At 44.7% G+C, this 25695-nt stretch overlaps 3 protein-coding genes across 5 annotated transcripts in view; 2 read left to right on the plus strand and 1 right to left on the minus strand.

The window, feature by feature from the left end:
• Positions 1-408: 408 nt before the first annotated feature.
• On the plus strand, positions 409-20538 carry PHF10 (PHD finger protein 10). 3 transcript variants are annotated; one of them, XM_006076013.4, is made up of 12 exons: positions 409-563; positions 3347-3453; positions 5746-5876; positions 6522-6605; positions 7466-7599; positions 7689-7838; positions 8403-8512; positions 10435-10588; positions 14068-14223; positions 18768-18876; positions 19134-19322; positions 20345-20538. In XM_006076013.4, exons 1-12 carry the CDS (start codon positions 477-479, stop codon positions 20428-20430), a joined length of 1497 nt encoding a protein of 498 aa, XP_006076075.2. In that variant the 5' UTR covers positions 409-476; the 3' UTR covers positions 20431-20538. The 3 variants fall into 3 exon arrangements, with proteins under 3 accessions (XP_006076075.2, XP_025150044.1, XP_044779904.1); XM_025294259.3 differs by having other exon boundaries at positions 6528-6605; XM_044923969.2 differs by lacking the exon at positions 409-563 and adding an exon at positions 1489-1524.
• C10H6orf120 (chromosome 10 C6orf120 homolog) lies at positions 19610-22225 on the minus strand. The gene is made up of 2 exons (XM_006076012.4): positions 22086-22225; positions 19610-21946 (listed from the first exon to the last, which is right to left on the minus strand). The coding sequence occupies exon 2, from the start codon at positions 21902-21904 to the stop codon at positions 21350-21352; it is 555 nt and encodes a 184-aa protein (XP_006076074.1). The 5' UTR covers positions 21905-21946; positions 22086-22225; the 3' UTR covers positions 19610-21349.
• Positions 22226-22292: 67 nt separating this feature from the next.
• Positions 22293-25695, plus strand: part of WDR27 (WD repeat domain 27) — a 167745-nt gene continuing 164342 nt past the window's right edge. The window contains exon 1 of the mRNA XM_045161898.1: positions 22293-22447. The gene's annotated coding sequence lies outside the window, so the exon portion shown is untranslated. The remainder of the gene's footprint in view (positions 22448-25695) is intronic.

The raw sequence follows: 25695 nt of genomic DNA on the forward strand, positions 1-25695 counted from the left end.
CCTGGGCGGCGGGCCGGGGCGGGGCTGGGGGCTGAGGGGAGCGGCGGGAGGTGGGGCCGCGGAGCGCGCCGGGCTGCGGCGGCGGCCGGGAGGCGGGGTGGCGGCGGGCCGGGGCTGCGTGCGGCCGAGGGCGGCGGCCGGGGGGCGGCGGCGGCGAGCGCAGCGGGCGGCGGCGGCCGAGGGCGCGGAGGGCCCCGCGGGCGCGCACGGCGGCGGGCCCGGCGGGCGGCGAGCGGCGGGCGGAGTCCCCGGCGGCGGGCGGCGCGCTGGCGGCGGCCATGGCGGTGGCGGCGGCGCTGGCGGGCCGCGGGGCGCGCGGAGGCAGGGGCCGGCCCCCGGGCGGCGGGCGGGCGGAGGGGGCGGGGCCCGGGCGGCGGGCGGCCCGCGCGGCGGCGGCGGTGGCGGCGGCGGCGGCGGCGGCGGCCGGGACGAGGCGGCGGCGGCGGCGGAGGCGGCGGCGCGGGGCGCTCGGGCTGATGGCGGCGGCGGGCGGCCCCGGGACGGCGCTGTCTCCGCGGCCGTGCGACAGCGACCCGGCCACCCCCGGAGCGCAGTCCCCGAAGGTGAGGAGCGGGCCGGGTGTGGGCCGGGGCCTGGGGGCGGCCGTGAGGAGGCCCGAGGGGCGGCGGGACCCGCGCGGCCGCGGTCCCGAGTGTTCTTGGCGGTTTCCGCCCGAAGGCGCCCCTGAGCGCGTCCCCCCGGGGCAGCCCGCTCTCCGAAGAAATAAAAGTTTGCTCGGACGCCGCGGGCGCTGTCCTCACGTTGGTCTGGGCCCCTGCGCGCTTTGAGGAGCGCCTTCGTCGGAGCGGTGCCCTTCTGAAGTGCTGGGGCTCCTCCTAAAGAGGAGCGACGTGTACAAGTGGGAAGCAAGTGAGCCGGTTAATGAACTGAACTTGAAGAGCGAAATCAACAGAAAGCCGCCCTGCTCCCTTCAGGCCGACTTGGTTTCGGCGTTTGTGCTGTTTTAGGGAAGTGAGGCGGACTTCGTGTTTGAAAGTCAAAGATGAGTGGAGAGTCAGGATGAGCGTTTAGTAAACCACGTCGTGTTCAGTTAGTTGAGTAGTTTGTGAGGGAACGACTTTTTAAACGTCCGCATGTGAGTGGTAACCGGAAGGCTGAAGCTGGACGGTAACGGGGCCCGTCCGGGGTGCGGTGTCGGCGGCCGTGGGGCCGGGCCGGGGGCGCCGGCGAGCCTGCGGCCTCTCCCGCGCCGGCCCCGGGCCGCGGCCCCTCCTCCCGGGGCGCGCCGGGCGCCGGGCTCCTCTAGGCCGGGCTTCCGGAGCCGCCGAGCCCAGCCAGCCGGGGAGGCCAGCCCGCCTCCGGGACCCGCCGCTGTGGCGGGGCTGCAGCCGCTCGGGCGTGTCGGACTCGTTGCGACCCCAGTGACGGCTGCGCGCCAGGCTTCCCTGTCCTGCACCGTCTCCCCGAGTTCGCTCACATTCCTGTCCACTGACCTTCAGAAATGTGTTTAATCCCAAGGTGAGAGCCACCCAGGACTCTGAAATGCACGTGCTGACTTTAGAGGTGGGAAGCCTTAAAACCCGGACTTCTCTGTCAATAGCCAGGTTGCAGGCAAATTCTTTTAATCGTATTCCATCATATTGTTAGGAAATACGTTGCTGTTATCCCTCTCTAATATTCACTATATGGAATAACACATTTGCCTAGAATTCATAATAGCAAATTCAAACACTACATGTGAAATTGTGCTTTCAGCTTTTTTGAGGACTTTCCATTTTTAACTTTTTAACACTTTTTAAGTGTATACAGTTTTTTTTAGCTAAGGGAAAGGTATTTAAACAAATGGACATAAAAATTCTTAAAATGCTCAGAAGCAAGTAAAATAGAAGAGAAATGATACGTGAATGCTTCTTGACTAAAATGTTTCAATTGAGAGACATTGTTAAATGTAAGTTTTTGGCGAATATTTACTAGATTTAGGCTGTTCTCCATCTCCTACCTGGTTGCTTATCTTAATAGGAATATACAGAACTCTTCAACTGAATACTTATTTTCTAAGAATTGAAAAGGAGAATATTCCACGGTTTTTGCTATTTGGTAAAGAATCTGAGTAAATTCCTAACAGGGAGCCTTTTGAGACTTGATCATCAATGCAGTCATATTAGCTAAGTTCTCCTGGGCACTTAACTTGGCAAGACCCTGCTCTGATTAGTTCGTGTATTAACCCTGATGCCCACATTGGCCAAGCGATACGGTCACCGCTGTCGTCACCGTTCCACAGGCCGGGAGCGGCTCCCCACTGAGGGTAACCACCAGCTGCTGAGGGGCGGTCAGCCCAGTACGATTCCAGGCAGTCCAGCTTTGATGTGCCTGACCGACATACTCACTACCTCTGTGTTCTTAGATTCATGATATTTAACAAAATTGTATTGTCTTAGGAGGCTAGATTACCTTGATTTTTTCTTTGTTTTTAATCTTTTTTATTTAAGCCTTGGCTAGTATGTGGTTGGACTTCGCCAGTGGCTCAGTGGTAAAGAACCCACCTGCCAATGCAGGAGACACGGGTTTGATCTTGGGTCAGGAAATGGCAACCCATTCCAGTATTCTTGCTTGGGAAATCCCATGGACAGAGGAACCTGGGGGACTATAGTCTATGGGGTCACAAAGGAGTCCGATAAACAGATTTACCCCTATGTTTGCCTTAGGGACAACAACAACGTGATTAAATTAATTTCCTGATATATGATCCATCATTCATTTCCTTAATGAAATGGTCTAACTTACAACCTTGATAAAGTCACATAATGGAAAATGTCACTTTAAAAAGTTTTAAACCTCTTTTGGGGAGGTAGTGTGTGTTGTATTGGTCGATGAATCTTATTCTGGTATATTTTTGCTGAATTTTTGCAATATAAGAAAAAAATAACAATTGGTCCTCTGTTTTTGTTCCTTTGTGTCCTTTTCACAGGGATATAAGTATCTGAAATAGCCAATTAGAATAAACCAGCTCTAAGTTGTGTTAAACAGTAATGGATTCATACATTTTTATCCTAGCTAGAGTAGGAATGTTTATTTTAATTTCAGAGTATTCCAGCAGTTTGATGTGTTTTTTCAAAGCAGAAGGCATTTTAACCTCTTGGTAAGAAAGGAAAAGTAGATTTAGACCTACAAGTTTATTGAAAATTTTCTATTTTGATTTGTATTGAAGATTAGTTTTTGGTTTTTTCCAGGTCTTGCCAAGGCCAAATTCTTGTCCCTGGTTATCATTTGTATAATCTTTAGGAAGCCTTCAAGTTGAGCCTTTAGCAAGTTCGAGAGGATTACATAATCTTCCCTTGTTTATTGTTCTTTGTCCAGTTATTTTTTTCATCTTTTGAATGTATAGGATGATCATGAAGATACTTCAAATGATGGGACCCAGCCGTCCAAACGGAGGCGGATGGGCTCTGGAGACAGCTGCAGGAGCTGCGACACGGCCGGCCAGGATCCTGGGTATCGCCGCTTCATTGCTTTTAATCGCCGCTTCATTACTTTTAACGTTTTCTGTGTTGTGTGTCTTTTCTCTGTGTTAGCTCTCTCCTCCCCATCCCCCAGCCCTGGCAAAGGCAATTACTAAGGACTGTAGAACACCAAAGTCGCTTTATGCTACTTAATGCAATTCAAAGAAATAAATTTTATTGTAAAATACACACAGAATTCACCATTTTAACCACCTTTAAATGTATAATTCAGTGGCATAAATTACATTCACAGTGTTGTGTGACCGTCACCACCATCCATTTCCAAAACGTTTACATTATAAGATTCCCATTTCCCCCCTTAGCAGCCGCTGGCAACCACCGTTCTACTTTCTGTCATTATGACTTTGCCTATTCTAGGTACCTCACGTAGGTGGAATCATACAATGTTTGTCTTTTTGTGTCTGGTTTATTTTGGTTAGCATAATTTCTTCAAAGTTCATCCAGGTTGTAGCTTGTGTTAGTATTTCCTTCTTTAAGGCTAAATTGTACTCCATTGTTAGAATTATACTCTGTGTTATCTTTTCATCTGTTGATGGACACTTATTTCCATATTTTTGGGGGTGTGGATAGTGCTGCCTTGAACATTGGGGTATAAATATATCTGATCAGAGGCCTCATTTTCAGCTTCTTTGGATGTGTACCTAGGAGTGAAGTAGGTGGGTCACATGACAGCTCTGTGTTTAACTTTCTGAGAAACTGCCAAACTGTTCTCCATAGTGGATGCACCGTTTTATGTTCCCACCAGCAGTGTACAGAGTTTCTAATTTCTTCACATCCTCACCAGCGTGTTTTATTTCCCATTTTATTTTTAATGATAGCCATTCTGAAAGGTGTGAAGTGGAATCTATTGTGATTTTGATTTGAATTTCCATAATGACTAGTCAGATTGAACATCTTTTCATGTACTTACTGTCCATTAGTTTATTCTTGGAGAAATGTCTATTCAGGTTTTCTGCCCATATTTAAATTGTATTTGTTGTTGAGTTGTAGGAATTCTTTATATATTTTAGATACTAATTTCTTATCAGACATATGATTTGCAAATATTTTCTCCCATTCTGTTGATTTTTCATTCTGTTAATACACAACATTTTAAGTTTTGCTCAAGTCCAAATTATTTACTCTTTCTTTTGCTGACATATCTAGAATCCATTAGTAAATCTGAGATCATGAAGATTTACCCCCATGTTTTCTTCTAAGAGTCTCCTAGTTTTAGTTCTTATGTTTAGGTCACACCGGTCCATTTTTCAATTCATTTTTCCAGGCAACATCAGGTACAAGGGTTCTGTTTCATACATGTCCATTTGGATGTCCAATTTCCCAGGACCACTTGTGAGAAAACTCTTTTGTCTTTTATTGATGTTTGTGTTTGTTTGTGTGTGTGTGTGTTGGTTGCTCACTAGTCCACCAGGCTCCTCTGTCCATTGGATTCTTGGATTCTCCAGGCAAGAATACTGGAGTAGGCAGCCATTCCCTTCTCCAGGGGATCTTCCTGACCCAGGGATCAAAACCGGGTCTTCCACATTGGAGGCAGATTCTTTACCGTCTGAGCCACCAGGGAAGCCTTAATTGGATAGATGCATAAAATCATATTCTATTCTACCTATATTGTCCACTGATGAAATCTAGAGGTTGAATAGGACAGGTCCAGACGTCTGTAGTCTTTGCTCTTCAGGATTGGGACTGGTCTGCAGTGCACTGGCACCATCAGACTCGGTCCATGATTTGCTCCTGGGCATGTGGAGTCTGTGGTTTATAGTTTATTGAGAAATAGGATTTTAGAGTTTTGCTTTCTCAGTGTTTGTGATTCATTGAAGAGCAGATGGAAAACAGAAGTTGATTACTTTATACTTTGGGTGCATGAAATCGTGGCTCTGAGGGCTAGGCCCACAAGAAAGAATTCAGAACTGGTATCACTACCCTGATTTGCAAAAGCTAAAAATGTCGCCTGTGTTCCTGAAGTTGTGATCTCTGTTCTTTGTGACACATAGAAAATGTTATTTCCAGTGTGCTCTTTTGCTTTGGTATTCCAGATGGTCATTTCTTTTCTCTCTTCCTCTTCTGTAATTTCTTGGATGCACATGAAATCATGGGAACTTCTTTGTAATACAGAATCATAGAAGACTGAATGAGAATTTAGATAATTAAAACAGTTTTTCCAAATCCTTAAATCTCAAAAATCTTTAAAAAAGAATATCCTTTAAAATGATTTAAATTTTACAAATGCCACATTTAAAGCATAATATATATTTCTGTGCTTTAGCTTTAGCTACTATCCAGCAGAAAATTTGATAGAGTACAAGTGGCCACCTGATGAAACAGGAGAATACTATATGCTTCAAGAACAAGTCAGTGAATATTTGGGTGTGACCTCCTTTAAACGGAAATATCCAGGTATTAAGTCTTAGTTTATATAACAAATTAAATCTAACTTTTAACTAATAGTAATTGTTTTTGATGGGTTGTCAAGTTCTGAGTATTTGAGTATAGATTATATCATATTTTATATTCTGCTGCTGGCTGATTTTATTTACAGCTCTCGTTCACCTTCTCTGTTTACTATCAATTCATTCTTATGCCCGATAAACGTATTTACAAGCAAAACGAGGAAGGTGAATTTCCTGGAAAAAAATTGCAGGGAAAAATCAATTTGTAACCACATTAATGAACGAGGGGTTTTGATTCTTGACTGTTGCTCCTTGACCTTAGGAATGGAGTAGCTACTTAAGCTGTACCTGAACTTGAGAAAGGCTATATTTCATCAACTATTTTAATATAGTTATTTGTTTTACCTTCTTGCTTTGGATTATTCTGTTCTCAGTTTTATTTTAACTTTCATTTTTTTGATTTGTAAGATTGTTTTGTGTGTTCTTTTAATAATATTTGGAATATGAACAGGAGGTACTTCTAAAATCCATGAAGATTTTAACTTAAAATTTTTTTTTCTCAGTTTTTTAAGCTTTTAAAAGTTTTATAAATGCATAACGTTACAAATGCAAAAGACTATTTGTAACAGTCTTTTGTTCTTTTTTTTTGGAGATTTAGAGCGACGAGATTTGTCTCATAAGGAGAAATTGTACCTGAGAGAGCTAAACGTCATCACGGAGACGCAGTGCACTCTAGGTAGTGAACGCTTGCGAAGCAGTGCCGGATGAGTATTGTCTTCTTCCCCTAAATACTTAACCAAAACTAATAATAAATAGACTGAATTATTTAGATGCTAAATTGTTAACTTCATTTTTGATTCTTGTTAAAATACAAAAGAGACTATCATTTCCTAATAACCTTCACATAGTCATCAAAGTGTGTGTATGTTTTATGTCCAAAATTTGTAAAGTACTTTTTAAAAGTATTAGTTAAATACTTAAAAAACTCAGTTTTTAGTTATGTGTAATTGTCTCTGTGCTTTATTTGTACTTTTTCTTTCATAAATATATTAGTACAGCTTTTTAATATAAAACCACAGGAGTTCATCTCAACAATTGGTATAATCTCATACTATGAGTTTAAAAAATTGTTCGTATGACTCACATGTGTGCTGATGCTTTTGGTGAAATTTGAATTGGTTCTATAATATTTCTAGTAAATCAAATTTGAAGGCTAAGAATGGAAGTATATTGATGAAGTCTGTGTCTTCTCTCCTGATAACCGTGTTAATTGCCAGTGGTTAGTGTGTGTTATTATTTAGCCGTTGTTTCTAGTAAAAGGATATATGTTTGTATACAGTACGTGGAGTCTTAAAAAAGTTTGGTTAAAAAATTGATTTCTTTGCCATTGCAACTTTGGTAATCTCTTTCTTTATAACTGTTTGATTTTATATTGTGAGTATTATTTTTTCTTAATTTTGAGTGTATTAACATATTTTGCTTTGAATATTGGAAAGCTGCTTTTATGTTGAGTAGCTTGAAGGAAAGTCAGTCTTGACAATCAGTATGTTCAGTTAACCTTAAAAGAGCTTCTTTACTTTTTTTTGTCTGAAATAGGTTTAACAGCGTTGCGCAGTGATGAAGTAATTGATTTAATGATAAAAGAATATCCAGCCAAACATGCTGAATATTCTGTTATTCTACAGGAAAAAGAACGCCAACGAATTACAGATCACTATAAAGAGTATTCTGTAAGTATCGAGGTAACCAGGATTTTGGTTTGGGAAATCACATTTTATAAAGTTAGATGTGACTTCCAACTGTAATATTTTTATTTCAGCAAATGCAACAACAGAATACTCAGAAAGTTGAAGCCAGCAAAGTGCCTGAGTACATTAAGAAAGCTGCGAAAAAAGCAGCTGAATTTAACAGCAACTTAAACCGGGAGCGAATGGAAGAGAGGAGAGCTTATTTTGACCTACAGACACACGTAGGCTCGCTAATGTTCACTAGCCCTGAACCTCAGTCGCTTGTGGCCGTGGGCCGTGCAGTGCCCCTGTCGCAGTGCTCTGTGCCAGCAGTGTGTCCTCTTCTCCCTGAAGCGAGGCTGTCGTCTCAGTGTGCCTGGTGTTTGCTTCTCATCTGTGTGTGTGATGCGTTCCTTGCTTTGTGGTGGACATGCTGCTGAAGGGGTCTGGTAACTGAATAGCTTCCTGCGTGCTGGGGTGGACAGAAGAGGTTTCCACAGTAGCTCATGCACTTCTCATCCTTACTACGGGAGGTGAAACTGGTACTATTTCCGTTTCACAGACAAGGCAGCTGAGCTCAAAAGGTTTCTTAAGTAGCCCATACGTGGTGAGCAGAAACACTGCCTCTCCTTAGTGGCCGGGGTAAACAGCCAGCACGTGCGCCTGTAGCTCTAGAAACGCCGCTGTTCCCTGGGCCACAGCTCCTAACGTCTCTTACCTTTTTAAGGGCAGGAGGGCGCTGTTTTCCTAAAGTCTTTAATTCTGTGCACGGAATCAGGTTTGTATTTCTCTTTGTGTTAATTCAGGTTATCCAGGTGCCTCAAGGGAAGTACAAAGTGCTACCAACAGAGCGAACCAAGGTCAGTTCTTACCCGGTGGCCCTCATCCCCGGACAGTTCCAGGAATATTACAAAAGGTACATGGTGGGGTTTTTTGTTGTTGTTGTTAGTATTGGTGTTGGTGAGAGACTTCAGAGCCTTGTGTTTGTCTCCTAGAAGTGTTTAGCTCTGTAAGCATCACTGTAAAAGGTACAAGATTTGTGTCAGTGTTTTCTGTCTTCTTCCGTTCTGTGGTGAAGAATGCTCTCACTGAACTTGAGTGTCTGCTGCTAAAGCCTGGGATGCTGCCTCCCTGCTCACCTGTCCGCGTTTCCGTGGACGCGAACCAGGGAGAGCTGCAGACCGCTGTCCCGAGGGCGTCCTGAGAGCGTGGTCTGTCCTGAGAGCGTGGTCCGAGCCCGGCAGCGCTGGCTGGAGATGCCCCAACTCTCCCCCAAGCGCCCCCCCGCAGCCCTGGAGTCTGTGGTCACAGAAGCAGGGGGAGTTGGGGAGGCGGGCGTGGCCTGCGGGGAGGAGGGCGGCGGCCCAGAGCTCGTGCTGCCCGGCCCTGGCTGCTGTTTCCGCTCTGGCTGTGAGGGTGACGCGGGTCTCTTCTTCCCAACCTGGATGGAACCAGCTACTTTTGTCAGTCTCAGCCTTTGCCTCCTGAGTCCTCTTACGTTTTTAGGAGAGAGAATGTTCTTTAGATAGTAGTATTTAAAATAGACCACAGTATCATACTTTTGAAAGTCAGACTTAAATCATGGTGTTTATAGAGTCCAAGCTTACTCAGCTAACCACACGGCCAGCCGGTGAATCTGAGAGACAAGGGGTTGAGGCAGGGAAGAGACTTTATTTGGGGAGCTGGCTGACCGAGTGGATGGCAGGCTACGTCTTCTAGGGTCTGGATGCCAGGTTCTTTTATACATCAGAGATGGAGGGAGGTGAGGAAGCAAAGTAAAAAAGACCATTAATTAATCTTGCAAACATCTCCTAGAATGTCAAGTCTCAGGCAGGGGATGTGTTAATTTCTTCCCTCCTGCCATCTATGGGTGGACCCTGCGTTCTGAATAAAGGCACTTTTTGTCATGTAGAGGGGTAGGGTCTTCTGAGACAGGCCATTCTGTTTGATTATAATAACGAAAGGAACGAAAAGCTAGTCAAAGAAACAGTGCAATATGGAGTCAGAATTGGCTGCTGCTCTGCAGCAGCGTGTCAGCAAATTTAACGTTTCTCATTTTGGACGAAGCAGATTATTGGGTGATAGGCCTGTGTGCCCCTGCTCTTTGCTTTCTGGAGTGATGCCCTGGTTGAGGAGGATGCTCGTCCGTGTCCACTCCCAACTGAGGATCCAGGGTGGAGCTGTGGTGCGGTCCTGTGGCGGCAGCGCGGACATGACCAGCAGGCCACGTGCCGGCTGCCTGGGGTTGGGGGTTGCCGGTCCCTAGTTTTAGAGGAAAGAGGTGATCACGGTTAGAACACCTGCTTCACTAGCTGGTTTTAAATACTGTGTTCCTGGAAACTGTGTTTCTGAAACAGTGTCTGTGCCCTCCTGCTGCGACTGCCCTGTGCCAGTTTATTTGATGCTCATGTCTGCTTTGTGCGATGGACTTGCTGTCGTGCCTGCTTCACGTGTGAAGGCGAGGGGCTCAGGCAGTGACAACTCAGGACGGTGGAGGCGAGGGCGTCAGGCAGCTGGATTTTGTGCCCGGTTCTGTGTGGCCACAGTTTCATCCTTCACTGCTGACATTTCTTTGACGGGGGTGTTGAGGGTAAAGGAGAGAGACATTTATCTTTTGATAATAAGAGTCAAATGTATATTTTACACTGTTAGATGAAAAAACGTTTAGGCTTTTTATTGGTTACATGTCCCTATTTGAGCACCAAAGTGAAAAAATTATTTATTGCCTCTAATCATTTTCAAAAGTATTTGGGGTTAATATTAAGGCTATTATCGTAGAATTAGTACATTTGTATTTAATAATAGAGGAAAATGGAAAACCTTCTCTCTGAACCCTAGGTACTCGCCGGATGAGCTGCGGTATTTGCCATTAAACACAGCGCTTTACGAGCCCCCCCTCGACCCTGAGCTCCCCGCTCTTGAGAGCGATGGTGACTCAGATGATGCCGAAGATGGTCGAGGTGATGAGAAACGGAAAAGCAAAGGCACTTCGGTGAGAGCATTTACCTTCAGTAGGAAGTGTCTCCTCTCCCTTTGAATTTTGCTGATGGCTTCCCTGGAGTGTAATCCATAGTCTGTGGCCTCTTCTCGGGAAACGTTACGGTTACCAACATGGTGTGCGTTAGGTTGTCCTGCATGATGTTTTTTAGTAGCAGAATGCTGTTGCAGGACTGTGGGGACCCTGGTGTCCTCTGTGGAGCTGAAGAGAACAAAGAAGACAGTGGTACAGGGTGGGTTTTATCAGCACGGCATCACCAGCAGTGACAGCATCATCCGCAGTGGCCATTTCACACTTGCCATTGTAGGCAGCCGGAGCCTGGGGCTGTGCTGGCGTTGCGTGGGCACTGCATTTCCTTGTCACTAACAGCATCTAAGATGCACTTATTGTTACATGTTGCGTAAAGAAAGATGCTTTTCAGATACTGTGCTGTGATGAGGGGGTGATGAGGTTGACATTCTCCTTTGCTGCTAGTGAGAGTGTCAGTTAATCCAGTTTTTTTCTGGGAAAAACTTTACTGGGAAAGCATTTTCATAGTACATAGCAAGTTTTTTAACTTCCACGGAATTTGACTTGGCAAATACACGAATAGAATTTATACAAAGAACCTGATGAGATGGTAGCAAAATTTATTTAGGAAAAAGATGCCCATTGGAGTGTTAACAGTATTTAATACAGCGAAAATTAGAAGTAAATCTCATGTCCACAATGGGTGATATATTACTTTTACATGGTAGAAATGCACTTCAAAGAATAATGGGATGAAATGCGCATAATACTTAAAAATATTAAAACACACACACACAACATTGTTCAGTTTTGCGTTTAAAGCACGAGGGTGCATGTGTAGGTGGGAGTGTGTGTGTGAATCTGGGCACCTGTACGAAACACATCACTAGAGAAAATGAGGTGCCTCGTGCTCCCAGGAGTCGTCTCAATGTCTGTCTGGTGGTTTAGGGTAACCTAATCTTTTTTGATTTTCATAATTTAGAGGAGTGTGACATTTTTATTCTAATTAGAAATTTTAAATAAAAAAATGAGGAATTAGATTATTATTGAACTCCTAAGGTTGGAACATGTGAAATATTTAGGTTGGTGCAAACGTAATTGCAATTTTGGACCATGAATTTTAAGTCATTATGAGTAGACTCAGACACATCTTTATTAATCAAATTAGGAACCATTACAAGCAGCACAGTCTTATCAACAGGAAATAAGTTTATTTCTCTAGCGTAAAAATCCATGCTTCAGGATTCGACGAACTCTTGGAAAGCCTTTTCTGCCTCCTGCTGCTTGTGGAAGGGTTTTCCCTGCAAAAAGTTGTCAAGATGCTTGAAGAAGTGGCAGTTGGCTGGTGAGAGGTCAGGTGAATGTGACGGATGAGGCCCGCCTGCCAAGTGTCGGTTGTGTGGCGAGTGGCCGGGCGTGCCGAGGAGAGCCGGGCCTTTCTGCTGACTGTGCCGGCTGCAGGCGCTGCGGTTTGACTGCGTCTCATCGATTTGCTGAGTGTGCTTCTCATGTAATGGTTTCGCCGGGGTTCAGAAAGCTATAGTGTGTTAGACTAGCAGCAGACCACCAAACAGTGACCGTGACCTTTTTGATACAACTTTGGCTTTGGGAAGTGCTTTGGAGCTTCTTGGTCAAGCCACTTAGCTGGTTGTCACTGTTTGTTGTATAAAATCCACTTTTTGTGGCACATCACAATCCGATGGAGAAATGGTTCATTGTTGATGCATAGAATAAGAGAAGACCACGTTCAAACGATGCTTTTGTGTTTTGGGTCAGCTCGTGAGGCACCCACTTAGCAAGGTTGTTCACCTTTCCAACGTGCTTCATCTTGATGGGTGTGAGAGCTGGACCATAAAAAAAGGCTGAGCACCAAAGAATTGATGCTTTTGAACTGTGGTGTTGGAGAAGACTTTTGAGAGTCCCTTGGACAGCAAGGAGATGAAACCAGTCCATCCTAAAGGAAATCCTGAATATTCATTGGAAGGACTGATGCTGAAGCTGAAACTCCAATACTTTGGCCACCTGATGTGAAGAACTGACTCATTGGAAAAGACCCTGAAGCTGGGAAAGATTGAAGGCAGGGGGAGAAGGGGACGACAGAGGATGAGATGGTGGGATGGCATCACTGACTCAATGGACTGGAGTGTGAGCAAGCTCCGGGAGTTGGTGATGGAGGCCTGGCGTGCTGCAGTCACAAAGAGTCGGACAAGACTGAGCAACTGAACTCAGCTGAACTGAATTTGCTTCAAATGCCAGGTGATGGTAGAATGGTCGACGTTGTGTTCTTTGGCAACTTCTTGTGTAGTTAAAACTACGTGAGAGGATTGGCTTCGATGATGGCTCTCGGCTGTCGCCTCCTGTGGCTGGCCGCCACACCCCTCATCTTCAGAGCTCGTCTCCTTTGCAGAACTTCCTGAGCCACCACTGCGCTGTATGTTTGTTAGCAGTTCCTGGGCCAAACCAGTTGATGTTATGAGTTTTCTCCTCTGCTTTACGACCCATTTTGAACTCAAATAAGAAAATCACTCGAGTTTGGTTTTTGTCTAAAATTATTTCCATAGTCATAAGTGTTAGTTGCTCAGTTGTGTCCAACTCTTTGCAACCCCATGAACTATAGCTGTGCAGGCTCCTCCCTCCATGGGATACTCCAGGCAAGAGAACTAGAGTGGGTTTCCATGCCCTTCTCCAGGGGATCTTCCTAACCCAGGGATCAAACCCAGGTCTCCTGCATTGCAGGAGATGATGATTTACTGTTTGAGCCACCAGGGAAACCCATAGTCTAAAATATTTGTATTTATTTTATAGTCTAGAATAAATATAAAACAAACAGTAGTGTCATTAGCAAAAAAACATAAAGTAGTGAACATTAAAATGATGTGTAACATAACCACATTTAAGAATGTATTCCAATATCAAAGGCAAATTTCAATGATTCAGTTGCTTTTGTACCAACCTAATATGTCTGATATGGTTGTAAATACTTGACGATAATTGGCTTTGCATAGTTTAATATTATGAAGACACGATTCTGGGCTTGAACTTCTTTAATGACCTTTATTACTTAGTAAAAATGCCCACACTTATTTCAAGCAGTTTTTTGAAAGAATATTTTTGTATGAAAAAAGTATTCTCCCTTGTGACATGGTAAAATGGTGTTGAAGCTGTGTGGTGTACTAATAACTGAAGTAATAGTTCTGTTCTTGTCAAATTCAGTCAGAAAACAAAGTCAGTTAAGGTACTAGCTGATATAAATGGAATTAGCTATAATGTGTTTATAAGATGGAGAAGTGATTCTTAACTTATTTTATTCTCCGCTGGAAATGTTTTCTTAGATCGAAATTATCTTTTTATTTTGAAATCGATGGAACTTTAAAACTTTTTCTGGATGTTTTCTGTAGTTTTCAGAATTCAGACTCAAATCTGCATGAATTCCTAGGGACTGTGTTTGTGCCTTTGACTTGCAGGACAGCTCCTCTGGCAACGTGTCCGAGGGGGAAGGCCTTCCCGAAGGCCAGGAGGAGCCTTTGCCAGGAAGACAGAGGCCCAGGGACAAGGCTGCCGCTCCACGCAAAGATGCTTCCAAACGTTCTGTACTGTCCAAGTCAGTTCCTGGGTACAAGGTAGAAGAAAAAAGCCCCTGACTCAGCTTCCTTCCTGACCAGCCTCTCTCCCTGAAATATTTTAACTTTGAATTTCAAAGTTGTGGAGCTCCTGCTGCTGCACTTCACTAGCTGTTCTCCTGTGGTGTGTGCCCTCCGTCAGCCTCCTTCTTCTTGCTTTAGTTTCCTGGTGGCTTTCCTGTCACTTTGGCTATGGGTTAGCGTCTGTTTTCTGTATATGTAAAACTGATAAGAGAATCTTTTTTTTACGTACTAACCAGGCAAGTATGAGTCTTTGAAAAGTGATCTAATAGGCAGAGCTTAATACTTTGTTTCCTCAGTGTAAAAATCGTCGTTGTCTGACACTGAAAGCTTCCTGGTATTTAGCAACGCTGAGCAGTGCAGTAGGAAGTCCTCATAGAAAAGTTGCATTTCTGTGGTGCCTTTCATTAACAGCGATCTGGGTTCAGTCTGAGAATTATTTGATCCATTTGCCAAATTCAGCTAACTCGGCAATGGAAAGTAGTAAAATGTAATTTTGTAGCCTCACCTTGGTGAGTACCCTGTGCAATCCTGTGATGAGGATTTACACATTATCTGGCAAGGTGATTTGGCTTAGCTATCACTTCCTAACTTTCTTATCGGGTTCTTCTCAGTCAGGTAGCATGCTGTCAGCAATAGTATTATTTCTAGCGTTTTTTTCTGCTGTCTGCCCCTTCTCCTTCAGAGGCTTGGGTGAGAGGTGAGGAGCCTCATTCATATGTGGGGATTTAAGATGATCGTAAAAGGAGTAGAATTAGCTGCAAGTTTATGTTTTGAATGGTAATAGTAAAATACACAGTTTTTAGTCTGGTGTATATCAGTCTGCTTTTTATGGGATTATGAAGGTGTTTTGAAGGAGCGTTTTAGAGTAAGATGATCAAAAAGTTGTGCTGAGCAGAGTTGCTGAACACTTGTGTATGTCAGGCCAGGGTTGTGGATTGTTGTCCAGAGGCACAGGTTCCAGGGTGTTGACCAGTGTCCCCCCAGCCTAAGCAGAGCCCTTCTTAGAGTCCGTGGCCTCCTTTTCCTACAGTAAGAAAGCAGCTTAACAAGTTAGCGTATTCCGTAGTAAATCATCAGCTTTCAAGTGCATATTTTTTCAGCCCAGCTCCATTCAGCAAGGACGGTGCAGTAGGCTGCAACCATGTGATTTTGTTCTTGTTTTTACATATAGAGCTTATCTATGAAAGATTTAAATTAATGCTTGATAACTGAAAGCAGATGAACTCCAAAGATTAAATTCTGGAAAGTTAGCTGCTGTGTGTGCTGCACAGTGTGCTTCTGGCCTGTGAGGAGCCGGGAGTGGGAGCTGTGGCCCAGAGCGCACTGTCAGCGCCAGGGGGCCTTGCAGACAGTGAGCCTGGCTTAATCATGGGCTAAACAAGGAAGAATATTAAAATAGACGTTCTAATAGAGGTTGAAAATGAAGAACTATTCAGGACTATCATTGATTTAAGACAGAAGAAATCACATAGATGAACCTAAATTGATAGTACTCAAGGAAGTTGGATATGCAGAATGAGCATTTTATAATCTTCTGTGAACACTTTTAGTAACTAAAAATGTTTCAGGTATTTCACAGTTTGGAACAGCCAGTATCTAGACTTCATACATTAATGTGAACATGTTTGTTAAAAGTTAACCTCTCTACGAAAAGTATTAATAAGCCAAGACGTGCCTAATTATTAGGGTACTTGAAGCTGAAGGTCATACATATAAATGTGTTTTAAGATGCAGAAGAAAAATTATAATGTATCTGATGTCTTGCTTAATAGTATTCACTAGTGCTTGCCTTTAATTTGTAGGACAGTATTGTTTAGGTTACATTAACCTGCAATTAAAGCATAATTGTTAGGATTCAGGCCTGGGTTATTAGTATATAGTTAAAATCTATTAGTATTAGTGCTGTCATGAAAGTCTATCTTTGATTGTGTTCAAGGAGGAAAATTGTGTATCACGAGCCTTTTATATGAGATGCTGAGAACTGTTAGGCAGAATATTTTTAATTTTCTTGTCAATAGTGAAACTTTGATGTTGTTGCTGTTACGGAGTAGGACTGTCTCTGTCAGACATACGTGAGGTTCCGTTCATTAACCTTCAGGGAGTTCCACATGCTGGCCCCTTCCTCTTGCATCACCTCCGCAAACCCTGAGACACTAGACGTGTACAGTCCTGGATGTGAGCATTGTGGCTTCTGAGAGAGCTCTGGGGGCTTGAGTGAACAGAGTATGTTTTCATATTGAGCTGTGGCACAATGATAAACATGCTGCAGAGCTCTGTCTCTGTCTCTGTCTGCTTCTCTCCCTCTCCACCCCTCTCTCCCTCTTTTCATCAAGATGAAGACTATTGGGTAAGAAAAACTTTAAGTGGTTTAACAGAACATTATGATTTTAAGCTTAGAACTAAACCTAGAATTTTCTTGGTGTCCTTTTATTGTAGGTGTCCAATGTATATTTTAATGATTGTAGAACTTGAACTGCTCTAGAATGTGAATGACTAGCTTTGTGTTTTACTCCTTTTGATTTGTGTAAAGGATCTCCTATGAGGAGTTCTCGATTCAGACTTTAATATTGTGTGGTTACTTCCTTGACTTTACTGAAAAAATATTAAAGTACTTAGTATGCCAGTATCTAACTTGAAGTGTAAGTATTAAATATCTTATACATTTAGTGCAGGTACCGTAACCAAAAGATATTTCTTATTTTGGTGGATTGAGAGGTAGTTTTCTGCTGTATATTATGGCAGTTACAGATTTGATCATAACTGCACCAGAATTTGGATCATAGAAGTGCACTTCCTAGCTATTTTTTATTTAGGTGTAAGAAAACACAGTGAGAACCTTATGGGTAGAATGTAGCAGTTACAGCAGAGGTAACTACACTGCAAGACTTAGGAGGTTTGAGCATGTGACACTATCCTTTTGTTGGGGAGCAGGGTATAAAGATACACAGGAGATATAGAGTAGTTAACAGTAACATTTTATATGTATGTTTTAACTTCCATGATATTTATTATTTTGTAGAGACGTTTGTGATTGTTTATAGAGTTATTGTTTTTATTATATTTATGTATAAGGTTGACTTTTTTTTAAATAAATAAGCCAAAAATTATTTTTGAATGCCTCTGTCATCTTTTGTAAAGAAAGATAATTAAAATGAAAAAAGAAACCTAAAGAATTAAGAACATATTGTTTAGGCTGTACAGGTTTTGAAGGTGGCAGCGAGACATTTCAAAGCTGGAGTAACAGTATGCAAAATTGGAATTCTGCTTAGGATCCTCCTTGGTTCAGTAACTTAGGGAATGGAAATATAAGATGTTGTTTGGGTTGTAATAAAACAGACACAATGTTTCTACTTAAAATACTTTTTCTCCCAGTTTTTATATAAGTGAGTGAGTGAGTGAACATGCCCTCAGCCCCGTTTCATTTCATACTTTTTCTCCCGGTTTTTATATAAGTGAGTGGGTGAGTGAACGTGCCCTCGGCCCCGTTTCATTTCATACTTTTTCTCCCGGTTTTTATATGAGTGAGTGAGTGAGTGAACGTGTCCTCGCCCAGTTGCATTTCCTGCTTGGCCCCTGCTTGTGCTCTCTCCCGCCACTGCTCCATGCTCAGGTCGTGAGTGAGCATCGCGCTACCATGGTCAAGGCTGTGATGTTGTTCCCCTCCCCTCCCCTCCGAATTTTAGGGTTAGGAACCTTCTTTGTTCTTTCCCATGTTTTGCCAAGTGTTTTTTTAAAGCCCAAATGCCTTCATTGTATTGTTTGTTTTTCATCTGAAAAATGAATGGTACTTGAAATATAGGGGGTGTCTGCATATTTTTTAAGTGATCATTTTATCTTTTGCACATCTGAGAACTACTTCTTTTTTACGTTTTGTTAGTTATAGTGAATACTTTTTCTCTTAAGTGTCGGCTCCTCTGTTAATGTATGGGATATGCAGAGGGAACAAGTTAAACAACTCGGCTTCCCACAAACCTTTCTGCACATGACAGTGTATGCCTGGAACCTTTCAGTTAACAATGTTAAAAAACTGATTTTGTAACTTAGATTTTATAGAAGCAGTCTCAGGACTTTGGAGAACATCAGCTTTTAAACAGAATCAGCATATAAACTGCTTACAGTGGAGTCATGTGTCTGGGATTAAGCCTAAGTCCCCTGTAGTAGTCTCTTGGTGCTTGCATTTTTCTTTCAGTTAACACTGCAGGTTGACACTGTATTAGTATTCCCTCCAGGTCATTGTACAGATCTTACTGGTATGTAGGGAGTGTGGAATGATGTATCTAATGCTCATGAGATCATGCCTTTGACAAAATTTAAACATGAAGCCTAAGGCTTTAGTTGGTAGGCCATTGTATGTTGAAGGCAGACTGGTGTCAGGTTATCTCTTTCAAGGTCCTCGTTAGCAAGTTAGGTCCTCATTAACAAGTTACTGGAAGTAAAATAAGGCAATACAGTAATAATTCCTTTTGAACCCATAGTAGGTTCTTCTGGCATGAATTTATAGCCCTCTTCTACCCTTCCAGCCAAAGGTCATTCCAAATGCTCTGTGTGGGATTTGTCTGAAGGGTAAGGAGTCCAGCAGGAGAGGGAAGGCTGAGCCGCTTGTGCACTGCTCCCAGTGTGATAACAGTGGTAAGTACGGACACGGCTTCACACTTTAAGCTGATTGTTGCTTTGAAAACGAGCGTTCTCAGTAGTCAGCTAGGCTTGACCCAGTCATCAGATTCATAAAACGTCCCTGTCTTTTCTTCTACATTGTGTTTCCATTTCTCTTCGGCAGTTAAAACGTTGTAGCCATTCTTGAGAAGTTCAAGCAAACTAGCATTTTACTATGCCATATTAAGTAAAAATTCTCGTGTGAAATAAAACTAATACTGGTTTTGGTTTAGGCCATCCTTCTTGCCTGGATATGACCATGGAGCTTGTTTCTATGATTAAGACCTACCCATGGCAGTGTATGGAGTGTAAGACTTGCATTATATGTGGACAACCCCACCACGAAGAAGAAATGATGTTCTGTGATGTTTGTGACAGAGGTTATCATACTTTTTGTGTGGGCCTTGGTGCTATCCCATCAGGTAAAGACTGAAAAAGAAGGAACATTATCTTTGAGTGAAGGGACTCTTCCAGCACTTGGTTTTTTTTCGGAGGCTGCATAAATATCATGATGACATGAAGGGCCTGGAGACCCTTCCATTCACTAGAAGTGACCAAAGCTATGGTCGTGTGCACCTGTTTTTCATCTCTAGACAAGCTGCCCAAGGACAAGTGAGGCAGCAGACGGCCTGCGAGTTTGGAAGCAGAGCTCAGCGTAGCAGATGCGCGAGTGTTGCTGTACTGACAGAGCTAAGGCAGTAGCACCGACTTGTTCAAAGCCTTGGTTTTATTTTTTTATGTCGTTTAGAAATTTAACAAAATGACTTATATGCCTTTATACATACTAAACCAGATTTCTGTAAACTGAGGCAACATAACAATTCCATATAACTTCAGAATGAACACAGAATCAAAGAATAAATCACAGTAATTGGACTAAAACATTATACATAAAATTGTGTAATTTTAGAACTGATTTGCATAGTTAACACTGTCTGATACTTTATAAAATATATGCCTAGGTTTCCTGGGAATTGAGATGTAAGCAACTTAAATAATTATTTAGAGTTCTATAGTAATTCAGGTCAAGCATGTTGTACAGTTTATCATAATGCTATCAATACTTGATATTTTAAAGTGCTATGTGAGCTTAGTACACCAGGACTTGAGGGGATGCTGAGATGCATAAAAATAAGCCAAAGTCAGTTAATAGGTTTTATATAAGGATTTGTATGATTGAACTTTTAACGTATGGTAGTATTGGATTTCAGAAAGGACTATAATTTTTCAAGGGGCCTATCATCATGTAGCTCCCCCACGACCCTCCCCTCCCCTGGCGCTTTTCACGGGGCATGGACAGTGATGGCCTTAAGGGAAGTGGTGCCGCCAGAAACCCAGGGAGGATTTCAGTAGCCTTAGCGAAGGGACGAGAGCTCAATGGTGTTAAAACTCAGTCCTGAAAAGTTAAGTCTCATCCTGTATTAACTAACAATTTTTCTCCTAGGTCGCTGGATTTGTGACTGTTGTCAGCGAGCACCCCCAACACCCAGGAAAGTGGGCAGAAGGGGGAAAAACAGCAAAGAGGGATAGTTTGACCCCAGTACTGTAATATGCAATTAAATGACGTATTTGGTGCCCATTTATTTACAATGTTCTCGTTTTTATGCTAATAAAAGATTTTGAAATACGTGCTTAAAATCTGCAAATGTATTTATAAGTCACTCTCACCCTGGAAACCAAGTGGAAAAATAGTTCCATCTTGCAAAAAGTCTTTATTTCTTAGTACTTTCGCTCTCTCCAGAAATTCAGTGGTAACATTATGCAGCTTAATTAGAGATACATAACTATTATTCCATTAACCTAAAAGTTACTATTATTTTCATGAAATTTTCCTAATCTGTACTTTCTGGTCTACCATGGGTAGCAGAGCAGTTATTTAATAACGAAAGAATTTCCATAGGGGCCCAAGATGATAAAATTACAACCTGAGGAGATCTGGCGCAGCTGAGTTGAGAACCATCATTAACCGGCATGTGGGGACACCACCCGCCTACCAGGAGATCCTGTTTGGGCAGCAAGTGCTGTCTCTACTTCGGGTGTAGACAGGGGACTTTAGTTCACGGTCAGGCAAGTGTGGAGAAATGATTACATTTCAGACTTGCTTTCAGTAACTCTTTAAAGCTAACACACTAATTTATTTGAGTCTCTCGAGTAAAAACCTAAATCACTGCAATCATCTAGTCACCTGACAAACTAATCAAAGTGGGGTTTAAACATTTTATTGTGCATATTCCTTTTACAGGAATTTTGATGCTTTACTAAAACATGTGCTTGCTGCTTTGCGTACTTTTGAAGTGACTGAGGTAACGAAACTATGGCTTTATCCTTTCATCCCCCACCCAGAAAAGGTAACCAGAATGCCAACCAGGTCAGAGTAGCTAGGTTCACAGCGAGGTGCACTCAGCTTCGCCGATAACGAGTATTATACTCAAAGAGTATGTTAAGCGAGTCAAAAAAGAATCTCAAGTACCAACTTCAAAATACTAATTAATATCGTCCAAAGCACCGACTCCTCTTCTTGAGACGCGTCTTCCGGGGCATAGGCGTGCTTGCGACTCGCATCAGTACCGTCCGAATAGGCGGTTTCACCGAACGGATGCGGCTCGAGCGTCGCGTCGTAGTAGACCTTCATCTCGAACGCGCTCTCGAGGTGGGACGGGTGCCCGTAGACACCGATGCCCACGGGCCGCCGGAAGTGCGCGGGGATGGAGACGGCGTCGGCGCCGCACGTGGCCGACTGCAGCTCGTACTCGTCGAAGCTGGGGTGCAGCGTGCTGTCGGACACGTACAGGTCCGCGTCGCCCCGCAGGCTGCGCATCCTGAGGACGATCTTCCCCTCGTGGTTTAACCTCAGGTAGCTGTAGTTCCCGGCTCCTACCTGACCCTGCACGACGTGCAGGAGGACCCAGCCCTCGGGCACCTCCTCCTCGTCCGAGGCCTGCGCCGAGGAGACGGCCTGCGACGCGAGGAGCAGCAGAAGCGCGCCCTTCCACGGAGCGGCCATGGCGGGGGCGCCAGGCGGAGGCCGTGCTCATCCGCGAGCGTCCTGCAGACAGACCACGGGGGGCGCTGAGCGCGTCCCGGCCGCTTCGGCGGGGGGCGCGGGGGCGGGAGGGGCAGAGGAGGGGAGCGCGCCGCGGTCGCACAGAGCGGGCGGCGGGGCGGGTCTCCACCCCGGGACTCACCTCCTCTCCCCGCAGGCGCCGCGCCGGGAGCTTCCGGGCCGGGCGTCCGCGCCGGAGGAGCCGGAAGGCAGGCGCGCCCGGAAGTGAGGCGTTCAGAAGAGAGCGGTGCCCGGAAGTTGACCGGCGCTCGGAAGTGAGGAACGCTAGAACTTGACCGGCGCCCGGAAATGAGGCAGAGCCCGGACTAGGGCAGTGCGTTGACTCCGGGTTATCGCGAGAATAGCGAAGGGGCGCGGCACGGCCGAGGGCTCGTAACCATGACGACGGGGGCGGGGCGCTGGCCCTAAACGGACTGGCGCTCAGCTGGATTGCGCCTACCCCGGCCACCGGGCTGACTCAAGGATAGGTCTGCGGGGCCCCAGGTGAGACGTAGGTGCGCCCGTTACCTGTTCTCTCTTAAAAGCGTGTTACTTCGTGAACTACTCCTATGAGAGGCTTTAAAATGCAGTTGTGTTTCTATTCAGGATTTATTTTGTTAACTTGGGATATGGTGTTAATGGGTGCCTGTTGGCCACTGAAACATACTTTACCAAGAAAGATTATGTTCATTTTAGCATCATACTTTTGTGTTGATCCGAGCTCCCGTGTTTCATTTTAGAACGTGCTGAATCACTTTTGTGGAAACTGGTGCAGTGTAAATACTAAAAACAGGCAGTGACTCCTGTGCCCCTTTTGGTAGAACCTGAACTCTGTCAAGTAGCCACGCGGTGTGGGCTGGTCATGTTGCTGAGTAGACTCATGTGTTGGTTAAAAAATGTGTCTGTTGCCGCTTTGAAGTGTTACATCTGTGTCACCTATAGGCGTGCAAAAGAGGCTTGAGAGACTTAAGGCTGATTATCTGAGGGGAGTGGCGTTGATTTGCGTGAAGTCGGGGCAAGCTGCATCCAGGTGGGGAGTCCCTGGTTTGGAGGTAGCCCTAGGGGACCTCCACACCTCCTCCTGCAGGAAGTACCTGGTACCTGTGACATCGCGCTGAACCCGGGCCATTTCCAAGTTTCACATTTTCCTGTCAAGAAAGCATATCAGACTGGAATACAAGGGAGTGTATGGAGATACATAGAGATGCATCAAGAAACGACCTTAAAACATCAGCATCATTACTGTTATTGGTAGTCAGTGATTTGTGCTTGCCTAACAAGTCATGGACTGACAAAAGCACACAGCCTAAAAGCTGAGATTATGTTTTATTCTGAGGACTTCAAGCCTGGAACACAGCACCTCAGATGGCTCTGAGAGACTGCTTTGAAGAGGCAATGGGGGAGCCAGGATATATATAAGAGATTTTGTAACAAAAACCAGGTAGTCAGAACATCAAAACATGACTGTTAGTTAAAACCAGGGGTTTCGAAGAGTTGAACACAACTGGGCGACTGATTAACAACAACAAAGAAAACCAGATACCTCCATTTAAGGAATCTAGCACTTTTCTATGTATGAGAAGATGCGAGAATCTGGGCTCATTGAAATCATTCCTTTAATATGCACCTCAGTTGTCTCAGACTGGTATCCTGTGCTTTCTCCTCCTGAGTCTCCTCAGGGTGCCCCGTTGGGAGGTTGTGATGTGATGGCTTGATGGTGACAGAGTCCTTGGTTTACTGATATGGCAGCAACATTTTTCATTCTCTTTCATTTCATTTTGTGGCATGAAAGTACGAAAGTGTTTTAAGAACCAACGGTTTGTAAAATCAGGCTTCTCTCAGCTGGGACGATAGAAGATATCTTTTTTTTTTTTTTTTTTTTTTAATTAAAGCAGCTAAATATAACCCTTTAAAGTATTTATTAACTTAGGAAAGGCTTTAAAGACACAGGGAGGCCAGAATATAATTTGGTGCTTTTGTACCTTTATGATCAACCATTGCTTTGTGTTATACTAGTTCTGTTCTCCATGGACCTAGAATTAGAACCTGTCTCCTATCTGGCAAATACAGAGAACTTTGTATTTTCTTTAGCTACTAAGCAAGCTGTCAAGGGCACGTTAATCATGGTGCCATATATCATTTTACTGTGGGCACTCAACCTACTATCTGATTACCACACTGTGTTTTCCAAACTCAAGAATAAATTGGCACATTTCTGGCTGGGTTAGTCACTGAAAGAGAAAGATTATAATCTTTTTATAATCAAAAGGGAGTAATTTTCTCTAAAAATATACACATTTATACAAAGAAGAAAAAAACAGGAGGAGATGCAGAAAGTTTTAACAGTGGTGCCCCTTGAAAAGTAGAGAATAATTATGTTTTTTCTCTCGTATGGATTTTCCAATTTTGTGCAGTTTACGTGTTCTTTTGTGTAACTAAAGGGCTTGAATGTATAGCCTACCCCCATCTGAGGCTGCTTTCTGCTCCGTGTTTACTGACGTGACTTTGGAACAATGGCCTCTTTAGTGGTCATTTGTCACATTTTCTTAAAGTGCTTATGCAGCCTCAGATACACAGGAACCACATCAGAAGCTGACTGCAGTGTGTCTTCTCAGACGTTTCCTGTGATGTACATATAGGACTCTCAAACTGATTTTCTCTGGGAAGACACAGCAAGGAGGTGGCCTATGGAGGGAAAGGCCAACTGTATTATTTCTGTGCTGTTTAAATATTTTGCATTGTATTGCTCTTGTAAATGAAAAAAGTTAAAGGACTTCTTTCAGTGGTGATCGGCTCGTGCAGGAGCAAAGGGTCCTGATGGGTGACAGCCTGTTTCCTGCCTACAGGGTCCTCTCCATCTCGCAGTCTGCTCTCGCTAGGCCCCTCAAAGCCCCTCCAGCCAGCCAGGGGTGTGGGGAGAAGAGAGTCGGGCGGAGGGTTTTCTGGGCTCCTGAGTGGCCTAGGTTCATTGTGCCCTAGACTCCCTGCTCCTTCCACACCAGAATTCAGCCACGTGGTGGCACCTGGCTGCTAGGGAAGTTTCCAGAAGGGACGGGAGTGATGTGGGGAACGGGCAGCCCCTGCTGTTGCTTCCGTTCTGGTGGCCGGACTTCCGCGGAGGTCCTGAAGCACGGGCGAGCCCCTCACAGCCCGCGCACAGCCGCACACAGGGCACTCCCGGCATGCACCGCTCTCCCATGGGGCCCAGGCGTGGTCCTCGCGGTCCTGCGACCATGAACTGTCCCCACCAGAGCCGCTCCCCGTCCTAAGAGAGACGGGTCCGGAGCAGAGCTGGAATTGGGCGGGGGTGTGGGACGAGCTTCCTGGCGGACCCTGACTGGTGCCCGGAGGCGTGACGCCCTAGGTCCGCCCCTCAGACCTTCCCCTCCGTGGTCTCTTGTGGTCTGGGAGGAGGGGGTGCCGCGGTCCCCCTCCTGCAGCTGTGAGGAGGGGGCGCCTAGAGACACTCGGTCCCAAGCAGTAGGTCGCCGTGCCCGCTGTGCATGTGTGTGGCCTCTTGGCTCTCCCAGGAGTGCCTGGGCTCCTGTCTGTGTGCCCTCCGCGTGCCAGCCGCCGGTTCCTCCAGGTCCGGCTTTGCTTTTCCTTTGCACGCACTTGCTCGCTCCTCTGTCTTGAACCTGAGGGACTTAGACCTGGGGTTTGTGGAGCTAAAGGCTTGGGAGGGAAGGTGGCCGTGCCCGACCTGAACTTCGCTGGAAGTAGAGTCTGGATGGCCCTGCTTTTGGGGGTGG

Source organism: Bubalus bubalis, chromosome 10, assembly GCF_019923935.1.
Source record: "Bubalus bubalis isolate 160015118507 breed Murrah chromosome 10, NDDB_SH_1, whole genome shotgun sequence".
NCBI lineage: Eukaryota > Metazoa > Chordata > Mammalia > Artiodactyla > Bovidae > Bubalus > Bubalus bubalis.

Excerpts from the sequence above, each read along its gene's own strand:
- PHF10 (XM_006076013.4), top strand. The coding sequence starts at position 477 with ATGGCGGCGGCGGGCGGCCCCGGGACGGCGCTGTCTCCGCGGCCGTGC. Across the intron at positions 3,454-5,745 it reads ACGGCCGGCCAGGATCCTGG|CTTTAGCTACTATCCAGCAG; the intron begins GTATCGCCGCTT and ends TCTGTGCTTTAG. Across the intron at positions 18,877-19,133 it reads CTCCCAGTGTGATAACAGTG|GCCATCCTTCTTGCCTGGAT; the intron begins GTAAGTACGGAC and ends GTTTTGGTTTAG.
- C10H6orf120 (XM_006076012.4), bottom strand. The coding sequence starts at position 21,904 with ATGGCCGCTCCGTGGAAGGGCGCGCTTCTGCTGCTCCTCGCGTCGCAG.